Source organism: Nycticebus coucang, chromosome 4 (assembly GCF_027406575.1).
Source record: "Nycticebus coucang isolate mNycCou1 chromosome 4, mNycCou1.pri, whole genome shotgun sequence".
NCBI classification, from domain to species: Eukaryota; Metazoa; Chordata; class Mammalia; order Primates; family Lorisidae; genus Nycticebus; species Nycticebus coucang.
Window position 1 is genome coordinate 143,323,203 of NC_069783.1, and position 24,291 is coordinate 143,347,493.

The following is a 24,291-nucleotide window of genomic DNA, read 5'->3' on the forward strand; positions in this document are numbered from 1 at the left end:
GTATGTTGAATTTAGGCTAAAAAGTCATAATTTAAACTTTAACTGGTTATTAAAAAAAGGTTATTGGCAAAGAAAAGAGATTAAGAATGGATGTGTAATGAATGGGCAAGACAGCCAGCAGGGAAAGAGAACAGTAGTATTGAGGAATGTAGATAAATATAATATATATAGATGCATGTAGGAATATGATTTATCCCAGAAAGCAAAAAAGAATAGATGCTTCTATTTTAAAAATAAAAAATAAAGGGCGGTGCCTGTGGCTCAAAGGAGTGGGCGCCAGCCCCATATGCCGGAGGTGGCGGGTTCAAACCCAGCCCAGCCAAAAACTGCAAAAAAAAAAAACACCTCCCCCGTAAAAAAAATAAATAAATAAATAAAGTAATCCAGGGAGGTGAATCCAATAAGAAAATGGGAAGATAAATGTTAAAAAGTGTATACATTCCATTATTTGATGTCATTAATTTGATGCTGCAAATGAAGATAATTACATTTCTTCAGTAAAAGCTCTGTAATCATCTTCTTTGACAAATAAACTCTTGAGCTGGCTTGTTTTATATAGAAACAAAAATTGAAGTGCTGACATGTCCTTGAAATATCTTTTTAAGTACAGAATTTTTCTATTGGGGTTAATATCTTGACTCTTCGGACTTTCTCCTTCAGAGACATGGGAACAACACAAGCCCCACTTACAACAGTCGAGAACATCCTCATGACAACTCTTGAATTGGAAAAACTGTAAGTTATTTTTTTCTTAGCTTTATTTTCACTTAGTACTTTTTTTGGGTTTATATTTTCTTAAGTCAGTTTTTGTGAGGTATAATTTTTATGCAGTAAAACTCACTCTTTTTAGGTGCACCAATGAATTTTGACAAATGTATAATTATGTAACCACCATCACATTCCCCAAATAGAATGTTTCTGGCGCCCTAAAAAAAGCCTCTCATGTTCCTCTGCAGTCGGTCCCCTCCTCCCACCATCAGCCCCTGGCAACCACAATCTGATTTACATCCGCATAGTTTTGCCTTTTCCCGACTGTCTTAGAAATGAAATCAGATGTAGTATGTAACCCTTTTGTGTGAAGCTTCTTTCACTTAGCATCATTGTTCTGATATTATATTACTATTCATGTTGTATCTGTCAGTGCAGTTAGTCCTCTCCTCATTCACAGCTTCAACCAAGCACAGATGGTGAATATTTGGGGTGGGGTCGGGGGGTGGGGGGAGAATAAACTATAAAAACTAATATGTGTTAAAATACAGTATAGCAACAATGTACATGGCCTTTACACTGTGTTACATAATATTCTAAGAGTAATCTAGAGGTGATTTCAAGTATACTAGAGATTATATGCAAATATTATAGCATTCACAGATTTTGGTATCTGCAGAGTCCTGAACCAGTTCCCCACAGATAGCAAGGGACAGTGTCGTATGGCTATATCAGCTTATCCTTTCACCAATTTATGAACAATTGGGTTGTTTTCAATTTTTTGGCAATTATGAAAACTGCTAAGAACACTCATACTCATGTCTTTGTGTGAAATACGTTTTCATTTCTTTCAGGTAAGTACCTAGGGTGGGACTACTGTATCACATCCTAAGGACATATTTAACTTTTTAAGAAACTGCTAACTTCTTTCCTAAAGCGGCTGTACTATTTTGTATTCCCACCAGCAATGTGAAAGTTGCAGTTGCTACAGGTATTCAGCGGATCCTTATTTCAGTTTTCTTGAAAAATCTACTAGTAGATGTATAGTGGAATCTCATTGTGGTTTTAATTTGCATTTCTGTAATAGTTAATGCTGTTGAATATCTATTCATGTGTAAATATCTTCTGTACTGAATTATCTGTTCAAATCTGATCCTGTATTTTAATTGATATTTATCTTCTTGTTTAGTTTTAAGAGTACTTTTTGTACTCTAGATACAAGTCTTTCAGGTATGTGTTTAGTAACTATCTTTTCTCTTTTCTCAGGTTGTGGTTTGTCTTTTCATTCTTTTTAAATTTTATGTATGTGTGTATGTATGTATGTATGTAGGTATGTATGTATTTATTTATTGAGACAGGAGTCTCACACTGTCACCCTGGGTTGATTGCCATGGTGTTATAAATCATAGCAACCTCAAACTCCTGGGCTCAAAACCAGAAAACTGAAATATAAGGATCTGCTGATCCTCTTACCTCAGCCTCCCAAGTAGCTGTGTACCCACCACCATACCCAGCTACTTTTTCAACTTTTAGTAAAGACGGGGTCTTGCTCTTGCCCAAGCTGGTTTTAAACTCCTGAGCTCAAGCGATCCACTCACCTTGTCCTCCCGGAGTGCTAGGATTACAGGCGTGAGCCACTGTGCCTGGCCTGTCTTTTCATGCTATTAAAAGTATTTTAGCCCAGGTTTTGTAATTTGTAATTTGAGGTTACAGCACAGGTTTTGTAAATTGTAATTTGAGGTTACGGCAAGCTATAAAGATGCCACCACACACTAGCCTGTGTGAGTGAGACCCTGTCTCAAAAAGAAAAATAAAGGAAGAAAAGGAAAGGAAACAGTAGGTATTGTTTAGTTTCCAAATATTTGGCGATTTTTCAGATCTTTCTGTTGGTTTCTAATTTAATTCCATTATGATCAGAGAACACATATTGAATGACTTGAATTCTTTTGAATTTATTAAAATTTGTTTTATGGCCCAGAATATTGTTGCATAGCTCATTGATGCTCTATTCATGTTTTATTTTGTTTTCCTTGTGTTTCATTTTGGGAAGTTTTAAGTTTTTGAAATAACGATTTTCATGTCCTTGCCTGCTCATTCTATCCATGTAGGTTCTGAGTTGGTTCTTATTGATTGCTTTGTTTCTTTAATATGGGTCACATTTTCTTGCTTCTTTTCATGTTTGGTAATTTTCTATTGGATCTTGGTACGTGTTGCCCCATGGATCGTGAGATGGTCCTATCTAGCTTATGCTAACAGGCAGTCTTCCTAATCTTGAGCGACATCTAATTATTTTCTGATACTTTTGGGTGGTTCTTTTCCTAGCCTCAAGTAGTTTCCTCATACACGTGCACCAATCAGTACTTTGCTGAACACTCAAGAGCTCCCTCTGTGTGTCTCCAGAGTTCATGTTCTGTGCGCCTCTTTTCTCTCTAGTACTCTGCTTTGAGACTTCTAGCCACCTTGGTTTTCCCAGACTCTCAGCTCCATTTCCTTAATCAAAGAGTCCACCAGTTTCCTTTCCTAGCACCATGACCTGGAAACTCTCTCAAAGAAGTAAGCTAGGGCAGTCACGGGGCTCACTTCATTTATTTCACATCTTACGGAGAATCACTGTCCTTCATTGCCTGATGTCCAGTGTCTTTAAAACTGTTGTTTTGTTTCTTTTATCTGGTATTTTGGTTGTTTCTGGCCAGCGGTGCAATGTCCTTGTTATTACATCTTGGCCAGAATCTAATAATAATCTTTAAATCTTTTTTGTTTTGATCCAGGATCAATCAGAGATCAGGCATTGCTCGTTATGTCTCTGTTTCCTTTAGTCTAAAACATTTGTCTACTTTTTCTTGGTCTTTCATGCATTAAAGAGTCTAACAGGGTTGTTTTATAAATTCTCCCACAATCCGGATTTGTCTATTTCCTCATGATTAGATTCAGGTAAAACATTTTGAGGAAGAATACTATTAATAAATAGACGATGTGTTCTTCCTACCTCATGACTTCAGATGGCCCATAATGCTAAGTTTGATCACTTGATTACAGAGTGATATCTTCTAGAGCTCTCCATTATAAAGTTATTTTTTCCATTGTTAATATGTATAAATACATTTGATCTTAGACAAAAGTCCAAGGAGAAACAATAATAAGTATAAATAATCTCCGGGGTGATGCTTTGAGATCAGTGAAGATCCTGCTTTCAAAACATGTTTTTACCCAACTGTGCATCAGTGAGGCAAGAGAATCGCTTAAGCCCAGCAGTTGGAGGTTGCTGTGATCTGTGACGCCATGGCACTCTACCCAGGGCGACAGCTTGAGGCTCTGTCTTAAAAAACAAACAAACCAACCAACTGTGCATCAGTGATAATCACTATCCAAATCCATTATTATTGTGTTTGCAAAATGACACTTTTCTAATTATATCATTCCTTCTACATAGCTGGCATTATTCTATTAATATTAAAGAAGAGCTGGCCCTCTTTTCCTTTTGTGAATTCATGGATTCTTCTTCTGTGAATTCATGGATTCTTCTTTATAGTAATTATGTTGTACCTTATTATCATCATTATTATTTTGAAGGCTCAAATTGTCCACATTTGGCCAATGTAATCATTATTACATTATAAAGTGGTTTAAACTAAGCTATCATTTATGCCCAGAGTAATTTCTAATATTTACCACTCCGAACAGTAATTGAGAAAGGAATTCTAGAAGTTTGGGGCCTCCAGACTCTTCTTAGAAGTCTGCCTCCTGTGTCCTCTCAACCCAAAGTGAGACAGATTTTCTTCTTCTGTCTTCTATGGGAGAAGATAATTTCTGAATGAAACTACAAATCAGTGTCACCCAATTCTAATTCCTTTTTTTTAAAATTTATTATTTTTAGAGATGAGGTCTTGCTATCTTGCCTAGGCTGGTCTCAAAGTTCTGGCCTCAAGCAATCCTCCCACCTTACTCTCCTGAGTGGCTGCAACCACGGGTGCACACCACAATGCCCAGCTAATTAAAAAAAATTTTTTGTAGGGGCAGGGTCTTGCTATGTTGCCCAGGCTGGTCTCAAACCCTAGCACCAAGCAATCCTCCTGCTTTAGCCTCCCCTGTAGCTGGAATTACAGGTGAAAGCTACCATACCTGGCACCTCTAATCTCTATCACGTTTACTCTAGGCATACCATAACCACTGCTGTGTTCACCCATCTCTCTGTCTCCTTTCCTTTTGGCTTTCTGGTTCCTACCCAACAACTGACCAGGCCATATGCCTCAAGAACTCTTTTTGCCTAGCCCTGCGGTAGTTTCAACCTCCCTCTTCTACCAACTGAAGTCATCCCTTTACCATTAATTTAATTCTCTGTGTTTCCATTTATAGGATCTTACCTAGCCATATGGCCTGCTGCCTCTGCCAATTTAAAAATAATATTGAGGTTGTCTGCAAGACAGTGAAGCTACATTGTGATGCATGTATAGGAAACAGCACAGAAGATTGTTGTGAGTTTAAATTGCTTAATGATAAATTTTTTTAATTTTTATTTTGTTTTTTAAGTTTTTAATTTGAGAATTTTTAAGCTAATGATGGAATTGCTTTATTCTTACTTATTCGTTCAGAGTTAAACTCCCTGTATTTCTGAACTACTCCCTGGCTGAAAGTCAGGTTCACAGTTATTATTACATAATTTAATAATGTAACTGTTCCACATCCATAAAGGACAGAGAGGAAGGAACGGAAGGAGAGAGTATAACATTAGCGGCCACATACTCTGTACTGTGTCTCTGCTTGGTGTTTTACCCCCCACCAATAACTTGTCTATACAGCTCCTCAAAGTTTGTAACTGGTTTTATATCCATTAGGTCTCAAGAGCTCTTTTCCTTATAGGACAGGTATAGATCGGGTTTTGCTTTGTTTATTTTTACAGAGAGTATAAGTGATATTTGGAGCCTGAGAGTTTCCGGTTACATAACCAGAAATTGCTACCTGGCCCTTCTAAAGAAACAGAGGGCTTTTCCATTCTTAGACTTTCCAACTCTGAACTTGCTCTAAATCTAAAGCTTTTATATCCACAGAACAAACACTCGGGTGCTTTTTTAAGTGTTTTTCTCATATTACGTTTATTAGCACTAACTTCATCAAAATGTGACTGCTTTCATGTCCAGACAATTTGAATACAGATCTCTACCCGTGATACTAAAGTTGCATACTTTCCAAAACAATTTTTCACATATTATATTATATTGTATTAGTCTCTTCTTCCCTGAAAGTAGGCAGAACAAACATTTTTAATCTTGTTTTACAGATGAGGAAAAACAAGATCAGAGGCGTTAAGTGCTGTAGCCTATTCTCAGGCCCTCTGTCCCCAAATTTGGGTTCTCCATAGCCCATGTTCCTCATTTCTCATGATGCTTACCAACTCCTCTGACCCTTAACCACTACCACCGAAACTTTTAATTCTGGACAGGAACCCAGCTACACGATGGTACACTTGTTTTTCATGCAGTTGGAAGCTTTGGATGGTTCCACAAGTAAAGCTGGGAATTATAGAAATGAAACGAAAGCAAAGTGGGCGTCTGACAAAAGTTGCTTTTTCCTTTCTGCATTTTAGGAAGTCAAGTAATGTTTATCTAAAATTGCTGTTATTCCTTAGATTTATTGAACACGCCACATAAGCATATAATCTGGAAATTAAAAACCTCTTAACCTCCATCCCAGATCCCAGCCCAAATTGAGGAAAGAACCAGAATCTACCTCGTGTTTTTTCTGTGCAGAACCTCCTATTATCCGGGCTAGGATACATGAGAGCAGGGGCCAAGAAGAGGAACTGGGTGGGGAGATGACAAGGCCATGTCCAGATAAGGACGTCTTAGCAATAGGATTGGGGCCTCCACATTAGCATCTCTTCTCTTGGTCCCCTCAGGGAACTGTCTTTCATCAGAGTCATCTACAAGCATGCCCCCTCTGCATCTGAGGCAGGACAGTCTGGGCTGCAGAAGGGCTGGTTCAGCCAGGAGCAGGGAGCAAGGGTCTCCCATCTTGGGTGTTTACTGAGTGCTGGGCGAGTGGATTTGGGGGACCAGTGGAATAACCCCAAGTAGAGTAACTGTATGTCACATTATGGAATGTTCTGAGTAGGTAGCCACATTTCCCAAAGATATTTTTTCTCCTTTTATTATTCCATTGTATAGGTTTAAACTGGGGTTTCTTTTTTCCTCTCTACGTGGCACTCTTCTGTTTGCTGACTCCTAATTTCTTTGACTGGGATATATGGCTGTGGATTGGCAAAAAGCTATGCCATCAGCCTTCCATCGTCAAAAACAGTCTCTTCTTTTTTGACAGTTGAAGAAGCAAGTGTAGGAAATGCGGAGGGAGCGCTCATGAAGGTATTACAGGCCCGGAAGAAGCACACGAGCACCGAGCTGACCATTGAGCCAGAGGTATCCGCAAATAAAAATGGCGTCGGCTTGTCAGGCTTCACGAGCGACCAGATGGACTTCAGTGATGAAAGCGATGTCATTAGTGCCCTTAATTACATATTGCCTTATTTCTCAGAGGGAAATCTAGAAGATGTAGAATCGACATTATTGCCATTCATTAAACTGCTTTTCTCAAATGTGCAGGAAGGAGAGAAGCCCCTAAGTCATATGAAAAACAATACAAAGGCTCAGCCTCTTGAACCTGGACCCAGCAATTCAGCTTACAAAAATAAACTGAGGAAGCTCTATTTCCTGGAAAATTTGTTAGATGCAGAAATTCAAGAAAAAATCGATGAGGTGAAAAAGAAAGAAAAAACTGCCATGCTTATGCAGTCTGGCCTTTTAGAGAAGAAAATGCAAGAGTTATCGCAACTTAGATATGCATTTAGGGGACTTTCAATGTTAGCCCAGTCAACACTACCCTGGTGCGTCACCTGTGAGAAGGTCAACACCAAATTAGGACCAAAGCTTCCAATGGGAATTTGCCTCAGGGGGCACATGCCTGGAGACGCTTGGGAAATTGACTTTTCTGAACTCCATCCAGGTAGTAAGAGATATAAATATCTCCTGGTGCTAGTAGGTAGATACATTCTCAGGGTGGGTAGAAGCTTTCCCCCCATAAATGAAACTGCTTTAACCACTGCAAAAATGCTTCTGAATGAGATTAGTCCTAGATATGGGCTACCTTTTTCAATTGGCTCAGATAATGGGCCAGTTTTTGCTTCTGCTTTGACCCAAGTAATTAGTAAAGCCCTAGGTACACATTGTGCCTACCATCCCCAAAGCTCAGGACAAGTCGGAAGAATGAACCGGACCCTAAAAGTAACTTTAACCAAACGTATTGATGAGACTGGTGGAAAGTGGACAGAGCACCTGCCCTTAGCAACTCTCAGAGCAAGGTATACTCCATACAGAGCAGGTTTTACTCCTTATGAAATCATGTATGGGAGACCTCCCCCTCTGCCCCCGTGTGCATGAACCTCAGCAGAAATAACTAACCATACTCTTTAAAGTATCTCCAGTCTCTCTCTCAGATCCAAAGGGACATCCACCCCCAATTTAAGATACTTACGGGACCCCAGAGGGCCTGCAAAGGACTCCAAAAATGCCTTTCAGCCTGGAGATTGAGTGTAGGTTAAGTCATTCCAGAAAGAAGGCCTCCCCTCGAAGTGGAAGGGCCCCTTCACCGTCATCCTCACTACCCTGATGGCTGTGAGAGTGGAGAGTTTGTCAGAATGGATGCAATAAACACGGGTGAAGAAGACCAAAGGAGACAGCGGAGCCCACTGGACAGTGGTCCCAGGAGAAAACCTTATCAAGCTAAGACTGTTGCAATCTCGATAGAGATGTTTTCCTTTCCTGCATCCTTGCTGCTTCCCCTTCCTACTGCATGTGGCTGGATGGAAAGGAGATTACAATCCAGTGCTTTTAACCTTAACGCCACCCAGGATGCCACAGCACGTAGAACAAGGTCTTGTAGTAAAGGCCAGTTTGGGGAATGCTGGGAATGTAAAAATCCAGGTACAGAGGCCAATTGAGTGAATCAGGAGACAAAAATAGACTTGGAAACTCTAGCTCTATACATGCTGGCCCAATACAGTCAATTGTGCCACCCAGGAGACCCACCCAAGACCAGTGGGGACACTGGCACGACTGAAAGACCCACTGTTCAATTTCTTTAATCCAGACCTAAAAGGCCCTTTGCCCTACAAAGAACCCACAAAAAACTCCCTTTTGCTTCCTGTTAAGTATGTTAAATGGTATGCAACGTCTTTTGAATATAACTCAACCTGATTTAGCTTCTCATTGTTGGTTATGTCTACTACATAGGGTTAGGCGAGCAAGACACCCCCCCCATCACTAACAACAACAACAACAACAAAAACCTTTTCTCTTGGACCCAGCTAGCCCCACCGTTTACTTTAGGAGATGTGACTGGTTAGGCAAACTGTCTTCATAGCCCAGGCTATAATTTAACTGTATCTCCCTTGAAGTCAAAGAGGTTTATGTGCAGCCCTAGGAGAAGCCTCTTATTTTTATGCAAATAAATCAGGGGTAATTATTTGATTGGAATTCCTGGCTAACAACTTTGATAAGTAGTCTGGCCAGGTCTCTAATCCTCCTTATGTTGGGTTTGCTGATTGGGCCTTGTATTTACAATTGGTTAATCAATTTTATAAAAACTCGACTAGTTGTGGCTCGGTGCCTATAGCTCAAGCGGCTAAGGCACCAGCCACATACACCAGAGCTGGTGGGTTCGAATCCAGCCTGGACCCACCAAACAACAATGACAACTACAACCAAAAAATAGGGGGGCATTGTGGCTGGTGCCTTAGCCTCCCAGCTACTTGGGGAGCTGAGGCAAGAGAATCAGCCCTTTGCGGGGAAGGATGGGTGGAGGGAGGGGAATCAGTGGGAACACAACTACGGTGCATTTCACAAGGGTACATGTTAAATTTACTAAGTGTAGAGTATAAATATCTTAACACAATAAGTAAGAAAATGTGGTGAAGGCTATGTTAATTAGTTTGATGAAAATATTTCAAATAGTATATAAAACCAGCATGTTGTAGCCCATAATAGCATTAATGTATACAGCTATGATTCAATTAAAAAAAAAAAAAAGACATTCAAGCCCAGAGCTACTGGCCCTAAATTAGTCTTACCATCCATTTCCATAAGAACTCTTTAGGAAGATGGCAATTCTGATTCACAACATGAGACAATTCCTTCGCCCTGTACTCCCTCAATAGTCTCTTGGCTTTTCTCCCCCTAACCCCACAAAGACTCCTTTCTTTGTGACCAAGGATCTTAGAGGTACTATCTATTGTCCCAACATAATTTTTCCTTTGGGAAAAATTGAAGCATCTTTGAAGCTAGTGGCCATAGCTCAGGTGGACCAAAATATGAGCTTGGCCTGGCCATCAAGATCTGACCTCACACTCTCTTTTAAAATTATATTTTAGTTATTACAGGTAGCACTAACAGAAGGATTCTGTGTTTTACGTATTATTTTATATATCCCTATGCATCTAGTGAACAAATTTTCTGGAAGTTAAATCTATCATCTCTAAATTCCATTGGTAACTTTTTTTTTTTAAATTAAAACATTTTAAGGATGTATAAATGTTTTAGGTTACATAAATCCTTTTTTTAATATTTGAGTCACAGTTAAAGGTATGCCCATCACTCAGAGGGTTCATAATACCCATTAGGCAGGTTTTTGACCTGCCCTCCTTCCCACTTCCCTCGTTGATTTCCACTGAATTTTACTCTCCTTTATGTGTGTGCCCATTGGTTAGTTCCAATTTAATAGTGAATACATGTGGTATTTCTTTTTTCATTCTTGAGATGCTTCACTTGGAGAATGGTCTCCAGTTGCACTCAGATTATTGTAAAAGGTATGAATTCATATATATTTTTTTTTTTTGTAGAGACAGAGTCTCACTGTACCGCCCTCAGGTAGAGTGCCGTGGCGTCACACGGCTCACAGCAACCTCTAACTCTTGGGCTTATGCAATTCTCTTGCCTCAGCCTCCCGAGCAGCTGGGACTACAGGAACCCGCCACAACGCCTGGCTATTTTTTTGTTGCAGTTTGGCCGGAGCTGGGTTTGAACCCGCCACCCTCGGCATATGGGGCCGGCGCCCTACTCACTGAGCCACAGGCGCCGCCCGAATTCATATTTTTTTATTGCTGAGTAGTATTCTGTGGTATACATATACCACATTTTATTAATATACTCAGACTGATGGACACGAGTTGATTCTACATCTTTGCAATTGTGAATTGTGCTGCAATAAACATTTGAGTGAGATGTCTTTTGGCGAAAAGTCCTCTTTTCCTTTGAGTAAATACCCAATAGCATGATTGCTGGATTGAATGGTAGGTCTATTTCTAGTTGTTTGAGGAATCGCCATACAGTTTTCTATTAGAGGATGTGCTAATTTGCAGTCCCACCTACAATGTGTATGTGCTCCTTTCTCTCTGCATCCACGTCAGCATCTACTGGTTTTGGACTTTTTAATAAAAGCCATTCTCATCAGGATAAGCTGAAATCTCATTGTGATTCTAATTTCATTTCCTTGATGATTAGTGATGTTGAGCATTTTTTTCTTTCTTTCTTTTTTTTTTTTTTTTTTGCCATTTGTCTTTCTTCTTTTGAGAAGCTTCTATTCATGTCTTTGCCCTCTTTTTGATAGGGTTGTTTGTTTTTTCTTGCTGACTTGCTTGAGTTCTTTGTAAATTTTTGTTTATGAGCCCTTTATTGCCTCATGTAGCTTCTTCCATTCTGTAGGTTGTCTATTTGCTCTGTTGATTGTTTCCTTAGCTGTGCAGAAGCATTTTAGTTTAATCAAATTCCATGTATTAATTTTAATTGTTGCCAAGATTGCTATTGGTATATTTTTCATAAATTCTTTGCCTAGGCTGATATTGAAAAGAGTTTTCTCTACCTTGTCCTCTAGAATTCTTACAGTTTCTTTCCTTAAATGATCTGAATCTTTTAGCCATCCTGAATTAATTTTTGTGAGTAGTGAGAGACGGGCTTCCTATTTCATTCTTTTGCATATGGCTATCCAGTTTTCCTAGCAGCATTTATTGAATAGGCCTTCTTTCCCCCATCGTATGCTGTTGTCTGCTTGGTAAAAGACCAGTTAGTTTATTGTAAGTAGATAACTGGTAACTTTTAGCTTTATAATTGGTTGCAACATAGCTGCTGTTCTATACCATGCATGACGTTGTGGCCACCCAGGAATCAAAGAATGCTCATTCCACAGCCTTTCATCCTTTCTATTCCTAAACCATGTGTTTCAATGAGTCAAAGTTGTTCCAGAAAATCCCACATCTGTGACACGAAGTCATTTATCCCCCCTCCCAGCTGGATGCTATTGCAGCACATTATGACATTTTTGCCACCAGCCACCCAGAGTTAGCATTAGATACCACAAGATAAGGGCAATGTTATCCACACTGATCTTAAATCAGACACCAGATGCAATTCGGGGTCCCTTAGGCAGCCCAAATGTCAAACAGAGTGACCCTGTATTTGGGGGTTCCCATACCCCTCAGTTTCAGTAGTTTGCTAGATATAGTTCATAGAACCGAGGAAAGCCCTATACTTGCAATTACAATTTTACCACAATCTCACACATAGGTGAGATCTGGTAGGGTCCTGAACTCAGAGCTTTCATGCCCTAACCTTGTGGAGTCATAGGATAGATAATTCCTTCACAGCCATCAGTTATTCACAAACCCGGGAGTTCCACTGAGCTTTGGGCTCAGAGTTTTTATTGGAGTTTCATCATGTAGGCATGACTAATTCAAACATTGTCCACAGGACTGAAGCCAGTCTCTTGCCCCTCCCTCTTCTTGGAGGTCAGTGTGGCCCAAAGTTACCATCCTCTGTTCATGTGGTTGGTCTTTTATTGTCACCCAGAAAGTATCTAGGGGATCACATTGAATTTCCTTGTTAATATAAAAAGAAATGCTATTATACAGGAAATTATAAGGATTTTTGAATCTCCATGATAACAGCTGGAGACAGAGACCAAATATATCCTTACTTATGCCACAGTAAGTATATCAAAATGGATCAAATTGTATACTTTAAACATGTGCAGTTTGTTGTATGCCAAGAATTTCTTTATAAACAAGAAAGACATAGTTTTGCCATATAGAAAAACGGTCCTGAGGTTCTAAATGGACAAACTGTGTCTTGGGATTCCTTTTACGAGTCAAATAATTTAATTATAAATCTCAATTATGAGGGGTTTTTATGTTCCCGTCTCAGAATTTTGATTGATCAAATAAAAGAATCCTTAATCCTTAAATGAATCCAGATAATCTTTATTTGAATTATGAAAAAAGAGGGCTTGAGAATGTGTATGAATTACACAGAGTTGCACACCAAGTGAGTGGGGAAGCAGGCACCACAGATTAACCTCATCGATTCCTCATTGGCAGGAATCTGGTGTCCCTTTTCATTACATGTTCCCAGAGCTTTTTTCATTACATGAAACCTCAGATTTAATCTTCACCTATCTCAAAAGCAAGGAGTGCTGGGCAGGGATCCTTCCTTCTGAAGTGAGCCCCCAGTGGAGCCATATGCCACACTCAGTTCTAGTCAGTAGATAAGGAAGAAGGAACCTCCTGGCAGAGTTGGGGCAATTTCAGACCAACTGTCCCAATTGATGCCCAATATTCCATTTCAGACAGTGTTGCTGAAAATAGGAAATTACATTTCCACATGGAAAATATGTCTCCCATGCCTTTACCAACTCTGGTTGCTGTGTCCTGGGGCCATCACTTTGCAAAGAAATGAGAGGGCTTCTTCTGGGTCTGAATGTCAGGGTGAACACGTGGCTCCCTTCCTAAAAGGTGGGCATGGTTCATTGTGTACTGCAAGTAAAGATAAATTCACCCATGGGTGACAGAAAAGCCCACAATCAAGTCCCCGTTGAACCTGCCAGTTAATGTAGGTTTTTGGTTCCTCGGAACACCTTTGCAAACTAAAGCATTTGTTCAAGAAAACATACATATAAAATGAGGAAAATTATGGCTTGAGGACCCCTTTGAACCTTGAATAGCTGTGTGAAATATTTTGTATTTCCATAGAATTTGATTACCCTGGAGTTGTGAATTTTTTCCCTCAACAAAACAAAAAGGACAGCTCTGTTGAAAAGTGTCATCCGTCTCTCACCACCATAAACGTGCTTCTCATCAATAGACTGTCCTAGAAGTCCTTAATCACTAGACAGCCGTTTCCCAGTGGTACTTGAGGGGGAGCCAGATGTCAGTGACTAAATATTAAAATTAGTGAGATGAAGACAAAGGGCTCTAGGAATCCAGAAACAGCTGCCTAGTGGATTCCATGGGAGGAAGCGGTCTCAGGACCATGAGCTGGACCTTAAAAGGAAAAGACAAAGATGGACAGAAGGAAGTAACAGGAGCACCCAGGCCACGTGAGGATGACATGGACTTGGGAGGAAGACGATTTCAGGGTTGTAAGTTCAAGCGAAGCTGTGTGGCCTCATCACCTGAGTCCAGCCGCAGCCCAGCCATCCTGGTGTGAGTTTTTTGCTCCTTCCAAGTGAGGATGATTAGGTGCCATGGCCAGAATGAGCACCTCATGGACATCTCTGAGGTGTCTCAGGGACTTCTTTCTTGTCTTGTCATGTTCTCCATCTACTATGACACACCAGGCCCTTTCTGTAGTGGAAGGTGTTGAGAGGCAGGGAATAGGAGTCAGGCTCCAGTCCTCTGACCCAAACTGGAAAGACATAGGTCAGCATGGATGGACTGAGGGTCAGGCCAGATGCAGCGAGGTCCCCAGATGCCTGTTGTCCCAGGGGCTGGGACAAAAGAGGCCAATTTCTATTATTTATCTGCTTCTAGAAGCTGCTTTACAACCAGTCCTTGGGTAGACACTATTATCCAAGGATTATCTGGCCCATAAACACCTTCCAAATGAAGGCAGAGTGTCACCACCCAGCCACAGCAGCTGCCACAAAGGTGGTATGAGGATGGAAGAGCAGGGAAAGCCCCTTGAGGGCCTGGTGGAGGAGCCTTTATTGGCCGGTCAGTTACTGTCACCACACAGGTCAGACGAGGAGGGTCCCCTCTTTTGTGAAGGTAACATCTTCTTTCTTCCAGTATTTAGTAGTCTTTTTTTTTTTTTTTTGTAAGTAGTCGTTCTTAAAAAGGAATTTTGTATTTGACAATGAAAATAGACTTCAGAAATCTTTCATGAAAATATCCTGTCTTTACATAAGCATCCTCTATGCTTTATATTTTGGGGCCATTGCCTCTGCCACAATTTTCTAACATCACTGAGGGAAAAAAGACCCCTGATCCCCTAAGTCTTCTTTCTCTAATTTCAGGTGGACCCAAGAACAAAGGAAAACTATGTGTTTTTCTGGGATTGCTCCCTCGCTGAGGAAAAAGCCAAGTGAGGAGAAAGTGAGATACTCTTGGTTGCTTCTGTCTGGACAGCCACCCTGGTTCCAGCTTCCTGCTGGAGACAAGGACTGGGGGTGTGGTGCAAGAAACAGATGGTCTACTGAATAGCTGAATGTCAGGTAAAGTCTCTGGAAGCAACTGTGCCATTTGGATGGCCTGGGTTTGTTTGCATGAGGGTTGGAAGTTATCCAGGAGTAAGTCTATGTGTACTGATTATGGGTGTATCTGTGAGTGTATATATTTCCTCAGGAGATTTGTACTTATTTGCACAGCACAGTCCAAGTGTCACTTTTCTAAAAACTAAATCCCAGTACCACTGTGTGCTTTACATAAAACAACTTCACGCATTCCCCTCTCCCCCAGCACAGATACAAGAGAAAGTTTGAATAATACCTGCACTCTTGAGATAGAGACGGTGTAGAGATGACAAAACTCTTAGAAGTGATCAAGGAATACAGCAGGTTACAAAATCAGGTTACAGAATCAACATTCATAAATCGGTAGCCTTTATATGTACAAACAATAGTCAAGCTGAAAAAACAGTTAAGGACTCTATCCCATTCACAGTAGTGCCAAAGAAGATGAAATATTTGGAAGTTTATCTAACAAAGGATGTGAAAGATCTATATAAAGAGAACTATGAAACTCTAAGAAAAGAGATAGCCGAGAATTTTAATAAATGGAAAAACATACCATGCTCATGGCTGGGAAGAATCAACATTGTTAAAATGTCCATACTACCCAAAGCAATATATACCTTCAGTGCAATCCCTATTAAAGTTCCACTGTCATACTTTAAAGATCTTGAAAAAACAATACTTCGTTTTATATGGAATCAGAAAAAAACCTCGAATAGCCAAGACATTACTCAAAAATAGAAACAAAGCAGGAGGAATTACGCTACCAGACCTCAGACTATACTACAAATCGATAGTGATCAAAACAGCATGGTATTGGCACAAAAACAGAGAAGTAGATGTCTGGAACAGAATAGAGAACCAAGAGATGAACCCAGCTACTTACCGTTATTTAATCTTTGACAAGCCAATTAAAAACATCCAGTGGGGAAAAGATTCCCTATTTAACAAATGGTGCTGGGTGAACTGGCTGGCAACCTGTAGAAGACTGAAACTCGATCCACACCTTTCATCACTAACCAAGATAGACTCTTACTGGATTAAAGACCTAAACTTAAGACATGAAACTATAAAAATACTAGAAGAGAGTGCAGGGAAAACCCTTGAAGAAATTGGGTTGGGTGATTTTTTTATGAGAAGGACCCCCCGGGTGATTGAAGCAGCTTCAAAAATACACTTTTGGGACTTGATCAAACTAAAAAGTTTCTGCACTGCCAAGAACACAGTAAGTAAAGCAAGCAAACAGCCCACAGAATGGGAGAAGATATTTGCTGGTTATGTCTCTGACAAAGGTTTTATAACCAGAATCCACAGAGAACTCAAACGCATTAGCAAGAAAAGAACAAGGGATACCATCACAGGCTGGGCAAGAGAATTGAAAAGAAACTTCTCCGAAGAAGAAAGGCGAGCGGCCTTCAGACATATGAAAAAATGCTCATCATCTTTAATCATCAGAGAAATGCAAATCAAAACTACTTTGAGATATCATCTAACTCCAGTGAGACTAGCCTATATCACAAAATCTCAAGACCAGAGATGATGGCGTGGATGTGGAGAAAAGGGAACACTTTTGCACTGCTGGTGGGAATGCAAACTAATACATTCCTTTTGGAAAGATATATGGAGAACGCTTAGAGATCTAAAAATAGATCTGCCATTCAATCCTGTAATTCCTCTGCTGGGCATATACCCAGAAGACCCAAAACCACATCATAACAAAGATTTGTTACCAGAATCTTTATTGCAGCCCTATTCATAATTGCTAAGTCATGGAAGAAACCCAAGTGCCCGTCGATCCACGAAAGGATTAACAAATTGTGGTATATGTACACCATGGAATACTATGCAGCCTTGAAGAAGGATGGAGACCTCACCTCCTTCATGTTTACATGGATGGAGCTGGAACGTATTCTTCTCAGTAAAGTGTCTCAAGAATAGAAGAAAAAATATCCAATGTATTCACCCCTACTATGAATCTAACTTAGGACCTTTACATGAAGCTATAACCAAGTTTCAACCTAAGAACAGGCAGAAGGGGGCAAGCGTGGGGAGGGAGGGGGGAGGTGGGTAGAGGGAGGGGGATTGAAAGGATCACACATGTGGTGCATCTTACAAAGGTACATGTGAGACTTGGCAAATGTGGAATGTAAATGTCTTGACAAAGTAACTAGGATAATGCCAGGAGGGCTATGTCAACTAATGAGATGAAAATGTGTCAAATATTCTATGAAACAAGTGTATGGTGCCCCATGATCATATTGATATACACAGCTATGATTTAATAAAAAAGAAAAAAGCCAACAATCCCATATATCAATGGGCAAGAGACAGGAATAGAACCTCTTCTAAAGAAGACAGATATGAAAAAGTGCTCATTGTGCCTAATTATTCGAGAAATGCAAACCAAAACAACCCTGAGATAATCATCTAACCCCAGTGAGAATGGCCCACATCACAAAATCTCAAAACGGCAGATGCTGGTGTGGATGTGGAGAGAAGGGAACACTTTTACACTGCTGGTGGGACTGCAAACTAATACAACCTTTCTGGAAGGAAGTATGGAGAAACCTCAAAGCACTCAAGCTAGACCTCCCATTTGATCCTGCAATCCCATTACTGGGCATCTACCGGGAAGGAAAAACATCCTTTCATCATAAGGACACTTGCACTAGACTGTTTATTTCAGCTCAATTTAAAATCGCCAAAATGTGGAAACAGCCTAAATGCCCACCAACCCAGGGATGAATTAACACGCTGTGGTATATGTCCATCATGGAATACTATTCAGCCATTAAAAAAATGGAGACTTTACATCTTTTGTATTAACCTGGATGGAAGTGGAACACATTATTCTTTTTTTTTTTTGTAGAGACAGAGTCTCACTTTATGGCCCTCGGTAGAGTGCCGTGGCCTCACACAGCTCACAGCAACCTCCAACTCCTGGGCTTAGGCGATTCTCTTGCCTCAGCCTCCCGAGTAGCTGGGACTACAGGCGCCCGCTACAACGCCCGGCTATTTTTTTTTTCTTTTTTTTGGTTGCAGTTTGGCCGGGGCCGGGTTTGAACCCGCCACCCTCGGTATATGGGGCCGGCGCCTTACCGAATGAGCCACAGGCGCCGCCCGGAACACATTATTCTTAGTAAGGTACCACAAGAATAGAGAAGCATGTATCCTATGTATTCAATTTTGATATGAGGACATTGACACAGTGGGGTGGGAGAAGGGGAGAGCAGAGAGAGAAAGGAGGAGGGAAGGGTGTGGGAAAGGAAGACAGAGAGAGGGAAGGAGGAGGGGTGGGGTCTTGGTGTGTGACACACCTTTTTGGGGCAAGACACAATTGTAAGAGGGACTTTGCCTAACAAATGCTACCCTCAATGAATCCCCAACATTAAAAACAAAAATAAAAAAAAATAAATTATTCCTGTGAATTATCAAAATTTTTTCAAATCCAAGATGGGTTGCAGGCACCAATTACCTATAATTCTGATGTGTATGAATTTCTCCCATGTTTTAAAATTGCAAATGCAATCATACAGAGTGGTTTATTTTAGGATTATAAGCAAAGCTTTAAGTGTATCATTTATATCAGAAGAAACATTACCACTTACAAATGATGAAAAAAATCTTATAATAAGGCTGTGAAATTAGTACATTAGTTTAAATTTAATGTAATGCTAATTAAACATTACTTTCTTTCTTTTTTTTTGTAGAGACAGAGTCTCACTTTATGGCCCTCGGTAGAGTGCCGTGGCCTCACACAGCTCACAGCAACCTCCAACTCCTGGGGTTAAGCAATTCTCTTGCCTCAGCCTCCTGAGTAGCTGGGACTACAGGCACCCGCCACAACGCCCGGCTTTTTTTTGGTTGCAGTTTGGCCGGGGCTGGGTTTGAACCCTCCACCCTCGGTATATGGGGCCGGTGCCTTACCGACTGAGCCACAGGCGCCGCCCTAAACATTACCTTCATATGAAAGAAAAAATAATATAAAGATTGGTGGGGCTGGGTTTTATTTTTAAATTTTTTTTATTTTGAGACAGAGTCACTCTGTTGCCTGGGCTAGAGTGAAGTGGCGTCAGTCCAGTTCACGGCAAGCTCAACCTCCTGGTCTTAAGCAATCCTCCAGCATAAGTCTCCCAGGTATCTGGGCCTACAGGCACCTACCACCATGCCTGGCTAATATTTTCTATTTTTGTAGATGGGGGTTTCCTCTTGCTCAAGCTAGTCTTAAAATCCCAAGTTCAAGCAATCCTTCTACCTCAGCCTCCCAGAGTTCTGGGATTACAGGTGTGAGCCAGTGTGCCTGGCCTTTACTGTCATGATGAAGGATTTTTACTAAGGTTACGGGGGTAACTGGAGATAGATCACCAATGAAAACCCCATTATCTACTATAATGAAATCAAAATCTGATGAGGTTGAGGGGGCGTGGCAGGGTGTGAGGAGGGAGGGAAGGATAATCTCATCCATAAAAGGCCCCGGTGTGTTCATTCCCCAGAAGACTTGAGCTACCTGTGGGAGCAGCTGGAGGACAGAGGAGATTCTAGTGCAGAGGAAGTGAGTCCACCCTTATGTGTTTGGCTTTTTCTTCTTAGATGCCGAGAAATGGTGGTTATGACATAGGGGGATGAAAGAAATACAGTTAGTGATTAATGAATTCAACAAATGCTGTCCAAGTGCCCACTGAGTGTTGACAACCAGACACACTGGATGCCCGTGGAGTGGTGGGCAGTCTGGTTTTCAGTTCCAAGGCTGCAGAAAGGATGACTTTCTCCTTTACATAATCAATTTGTTGCTTAGGTTCCCCCAGGTGAAATGACACCAGCATAGGGGTGCAATAACCGCTTTTCAGATAGATGCTCAGGCACCTCTGTTGGTGCAGCTAGGCTGGGGGAAAGGGTTGCATGGGCCCTTCCTCCACCACGTTTCAAAACACAATGTCTATTTGTGACTTTCTTTCCAGAGAGAACTTCAACTGCCTGACGGTAGGGTACGTGGTTAGGTCATTGTACTGTCACAGTCTTGTTTTGGGGATGACAAATTCGGAACACAATAACTTGGTGCATGTAAAAGTTGTCACGTGCCACTAATAAGTATTCATCGCATTGAAATTCACCCTGCCATGTGTGTTCCCCCAACAGTGGACGTGGCTGGACTGTTACAAGAAGCAAGCAAATGCCCCATCTGCTCAGCCTATCTTGAAAAGCCAATATACATGGAATGTGGATGCATCTTCTGCCTTAACTGCATCTATTCACTGCAGATAGAGCCACATGGGGAGGATTTAGTTTGCTATTTGTGCCCCATGATCTCTCAGAAAAACAACCTCAGGCCCAACTGGCAGCTGGGAAAGCTGGTTTCCAAGATCAAGGAGCTGGAGCCCCATCTGACAACTATTCTACAGATGAACCCAAGGATGCAGAAATTCCATGGTAAGGACTCTGTGACCCCTGCCCCCTTCCCACTACAGGTCCAGGAAGACTCATCTGTGGGATGGGCTCTCCTTTCCATGTAGGGATCAGCTGATGCCTGATGCTAAAAATGAGATGCTCCTCTGGCTTCAGTGGTTCTCAGCCCTGACAATACATAGAATCATCTGATCTTTAACAAAACGTTCCTATATTTATGTCATGGATTGGACAAGAGAGTCTCAAAATGTAGCTTGCTCAGATTACCTGAGGATCTTGTTAGAATTTGGATTCTGAACTAGGAGATTTCAGATTTGATGACCCTGCTGTCTTGGATCACATCAAACTTAGAGTAGCAAAACGTTGAGCAATTGAATCTGAATTTCTCTCTGGCTGTAGTGCTCCTGAGTCTAATGCTAATACCCCCTGGTAATTCTAATGAACAGTGAATGTTGGCACCATTGCACTAAATGGGCTTTCGCCAGCCTTGGGACGAGTTTGGTATGGAGCACCGCGGATGGGGGTGGTGTTTCAATGGGTGTGGGGAGAGCTGCAGAATCTGGTCTCCTCATCTAAGCACCATGGGCTTCAACAGGGGCCTTTGCTACAGAAAATACTATCCGACTCCATGACTCTGGAGGGAAAGCACATTTAAATGAAGAGATTATGGACTGCCTGGGCAAAGAATTGCAACGATAAAGAAAGGCGGGTTCCTGTGAAATTCCCCACACTGTTGAGTTCTGTGCAGTATCCTGTCTGATACCCACAATTTCCAGTCATTTACCTACCAACATCTGGCCTTCTTCTTGAAACATAGAGCACAGATTCACTCTGTCCAAGCCAGTTTTCTAACTCTCTTCCTCCTTCCTTGTCAATGTCCACTCATCTTATTTAATCCACTAATTCATCATCAGAGATCAGTCACCCAATGTCTTGTTTTAACCTATGAAATCTACATTGGTGATTGCATTTGTCTTTTGACTTGAAATATAATGTGTTCTGTCGTTTTTTTTTCATAATTTTCCAGTGTATTAATTTCTGTAGGCCAGATCACACCCTTCCTTTTCTTCCTCCATTAAAATTGGCAGCTTCACCTTTCAGTCACATACCCATCCCTCAAAATGTTCATTCATTTTCATCTGCTGCACTTACACCAGACAATAGATAAATTATGTCTACTAACTTTTAAATACCTGTTTGTTTCTTTCTTAAATTTGTGCCCATTACCAATGTTTTGCTTAAGGCTTCATCTCCCAGAGTATGGAAAATCATCTCCCATCTAGGTCCCCATTCCTTCTTGTGGCCATGGGTCCTTTTAACGTGCAGGAATGGTACTTCTGCCCGCATATTTTCATCTGCAGAGATATCCCATCTCCTGTCAGAACTGTGAATGATGTCTAAACCAATTTGTTTAGAAACATGGAGAACGAAAGCCTGGAATCCTGCTCTAGATACTATTTTTAAAATTAGATCATCACTGTGTACAGTACTGCATTTGTGGGGTACAATGTGCTGATTTTATATACCATTTGGAATGTTTACGTCAAACAGGTTAACATAGCATTCACCTCACTTATTTAATTGTTGTGTTTAGACATTTATATTCTGCCATTAATATATTTGACATGTACACTTGCAATATGCACAGTAGGTGAGATTCCACTGATTACTCTCCTTCCACCCGGCCACCCCCTCCCTTGCCCTCCTCTTCTCTCCTTCTCTCTGGGCTATAATTGTGTTTTATCTTTTGTATGAAAGTGTGGGTGATTACATATTGATTTCATAATAGTATTGAGTATATTGGGATTTTTTTTTTCCATTCTTGAGATGCTTTACTAAGAAGAATATGCTCTAGCTCCATCCAGGTAAACATAAAAGAGGGAAAGTCTCCATCTTTTTTTTTTTTTTTTTTTGAGACGGAACCTCAAGCTGTCGCCCTGGGTAGAGCATCACAGCTCACAGCAACCTCCAACTCCTGGGTTCAAGCGATTTTCCTGCCTCCGCCTCCCAAGTAGCTGGGACTACAGGCATCTACGCCTGGCTGTTTTTTTGGTTGCAGCCATGATTGTTGTTTGGCGGGCCCGGGCTGGATTTGAACCCGCCAGCTCAGGTGTATGAGGCTGGTGCCTTAGCCGCTTGAGCCACAGGCGCCGAGCCGAGTCTCCATCTTTTTTATGGCTGCGTAATATTCCATGGTATACATATACCACAATTTGTTAATCCATTTATGGCTCGATGGACACTTGGACTGATTCCAGGACTTAGAAATTATGCATTGGGCTGCAATAAACATTCTTGTGCAAATGTCTTTGTTGTAAAGTGAGTTTGGGTCATCTGGATGTATACCTGGTAGAGGAACTGCAGGATGGAATGGCAGGTCTACTTTTAGTTCTCTTTTGAATTGGAATAGTAAAATGTGGAAACAGAAGCATCATTAAATATTGTTAACTGGAATTTTCTTAATATCATTCTTTTTCGTTCATTAGTGTGGTAGGAGAGTCAGGGTATCTAACTCAGAGACTTTCCACTATACAGGGAACAAAAGTTTAATTAATAAACACATATCACATAATGGAAAAAGAAGCACTACTATTATGAGTGAGTCTCATATTGCTACAAAGCATGCCTATGCTAATTTGATCTAGTCAGGGCAGCCAGGGAATTTCTGTCCTAAAAAGTTCTGATGTAAAGCAGATGAAAGAAACTAAAGGGAATGAGATATTTGGGACTTTGTAGTAGCCACGAAACATCAGCCTGGATTTTGTGCATTTGTAGAGATAATTTGCTTTTCTTTTTGCAGTGGATGTGACCTTGGATATTGACACAGCCAACAAGTTCCTCCTCATTTCTGATGATCTCAGGAGTGTCCGCTGTGTGTGCATCACACAGAGTCGACAGGACCTTGCTGAGAGATTGCAGTTGCCACTTTGTGTCCTGGGTACCCCTCACTTCACTTCTGGCTGCCATTACTGGCAGGTGGATGTGGGAATGAGCACACAATGGGACCTGGGAGTTTGTAAAGAATCTGTTCACTGGAAAGGAAAGATCCAACTGACTACAGATCTTGGATTCCGGACTGTGAGTCTGAAGGCTGGAGGCTACTCATTTGCCAACACAATGCCTCAGACTGCCCTCTGCTCAGATACCAAGGTACAGAGATTGGGGATTTTTCTGGATATGGATATGGGCAATATTTCCTTTTTTGATGTAGACAATGGATCCCACATCTTTACGTTCACCAAAGTTTTTGCTGAGGAGCCACTGTGCCCATTTTTTGCTCCTTCAATTCCACCTAATGGTGATCAGGGTTTCCTGAGAATCTGTCCTGTGATGAGCCAAGTCACTGCTGATCCTCTAGCCCATCCTGGGGAGCATGAATAGACCCCCACGGCAAAGAAATACTCACAGAAAGTTACTTTGTGGTTAGGCCTAGGCACTTTCTACTTGGTAAAAGTATTATACAAAAGTCATAGTAGAAAATTTCATGAATGTAATTAATGTAGTGTATAAATTGAGTGCTAAGTACTAATCAGATAATTTAATTAGTGTGTATCTATCTATCTATCTATCTATCTATCTATATATTTTTTTTAGACAGAGTCTCACTTTTGTCCACTTTGGGAGAGTGCCGTGGTG

At 41.0% G+C, this 24,291-nt stretch overlaps 2 protein-coding genes across 4 annotated transcripts in view; one reads left to right on the forward strand and one right to left on the reverse strand.

The window, feature by feature from the left end:
- Window positions 1-24,291, reverse strand: part of LOC128584234 (LHFPL tetraspan subfamily member 7 protein-like) — a 169,789-nt gene that overhangs the window by 52,291 nt on the left and 93,207 nt on the right. The gene's annotated exons all lie outside the window — the stretch shown is intronic.
- Window positions 673-24,090, forward strand: LOC128584229 (ret finger protein-like 3). 3 transcript variants are annotated; one of them, XM_053589290.1, is made up of 4 exons: window positions 673-735; window positions 15,037-15,234; window positions 20,389-20,679; window positions 23,456-24,087. In XM_053589290.1, exons 2-4 carry the CDS (start codon window positions 15,228-15,230, stop codon window positions 24,034-24,036), a joined length of 879 nt encoding a protein of 292 aa, XP_053445265.1. In that variant the 5' UTR covers window positions 673-735; window positions 15,037-15,227; the 3' UTR covers window positions 24,037-24,087. The 3 variants fall into 3 exon arrangements, with proteins under 3 accessions (XP_053445265.1, XP_053445264.1, XP_053445266.1); XM_053589289.1 differs by lacking the exon at window positions 673-735 and adding an exon at window positions 5,119-5,180; XM_053589291.1 differs by lacking the exons at window positions 673-735; window positions 15,037-15,234 and adding an exon at window positions 19,789-19,804 and having other exon boundaries at window positions 23,456-24,090.

Bases quoted from the DNA above. Each gene is read 5' to 3' on its own strand.
- LOC128584229 (XM_053589290.1), top strand. The intron at 20,680-23,455 runs GTAAGGACTCTG...TTCTTTTTGCAG, and splicing joins AAGGATGCAGAAATTCCATG to TGGATGTGACCTTGGATATT.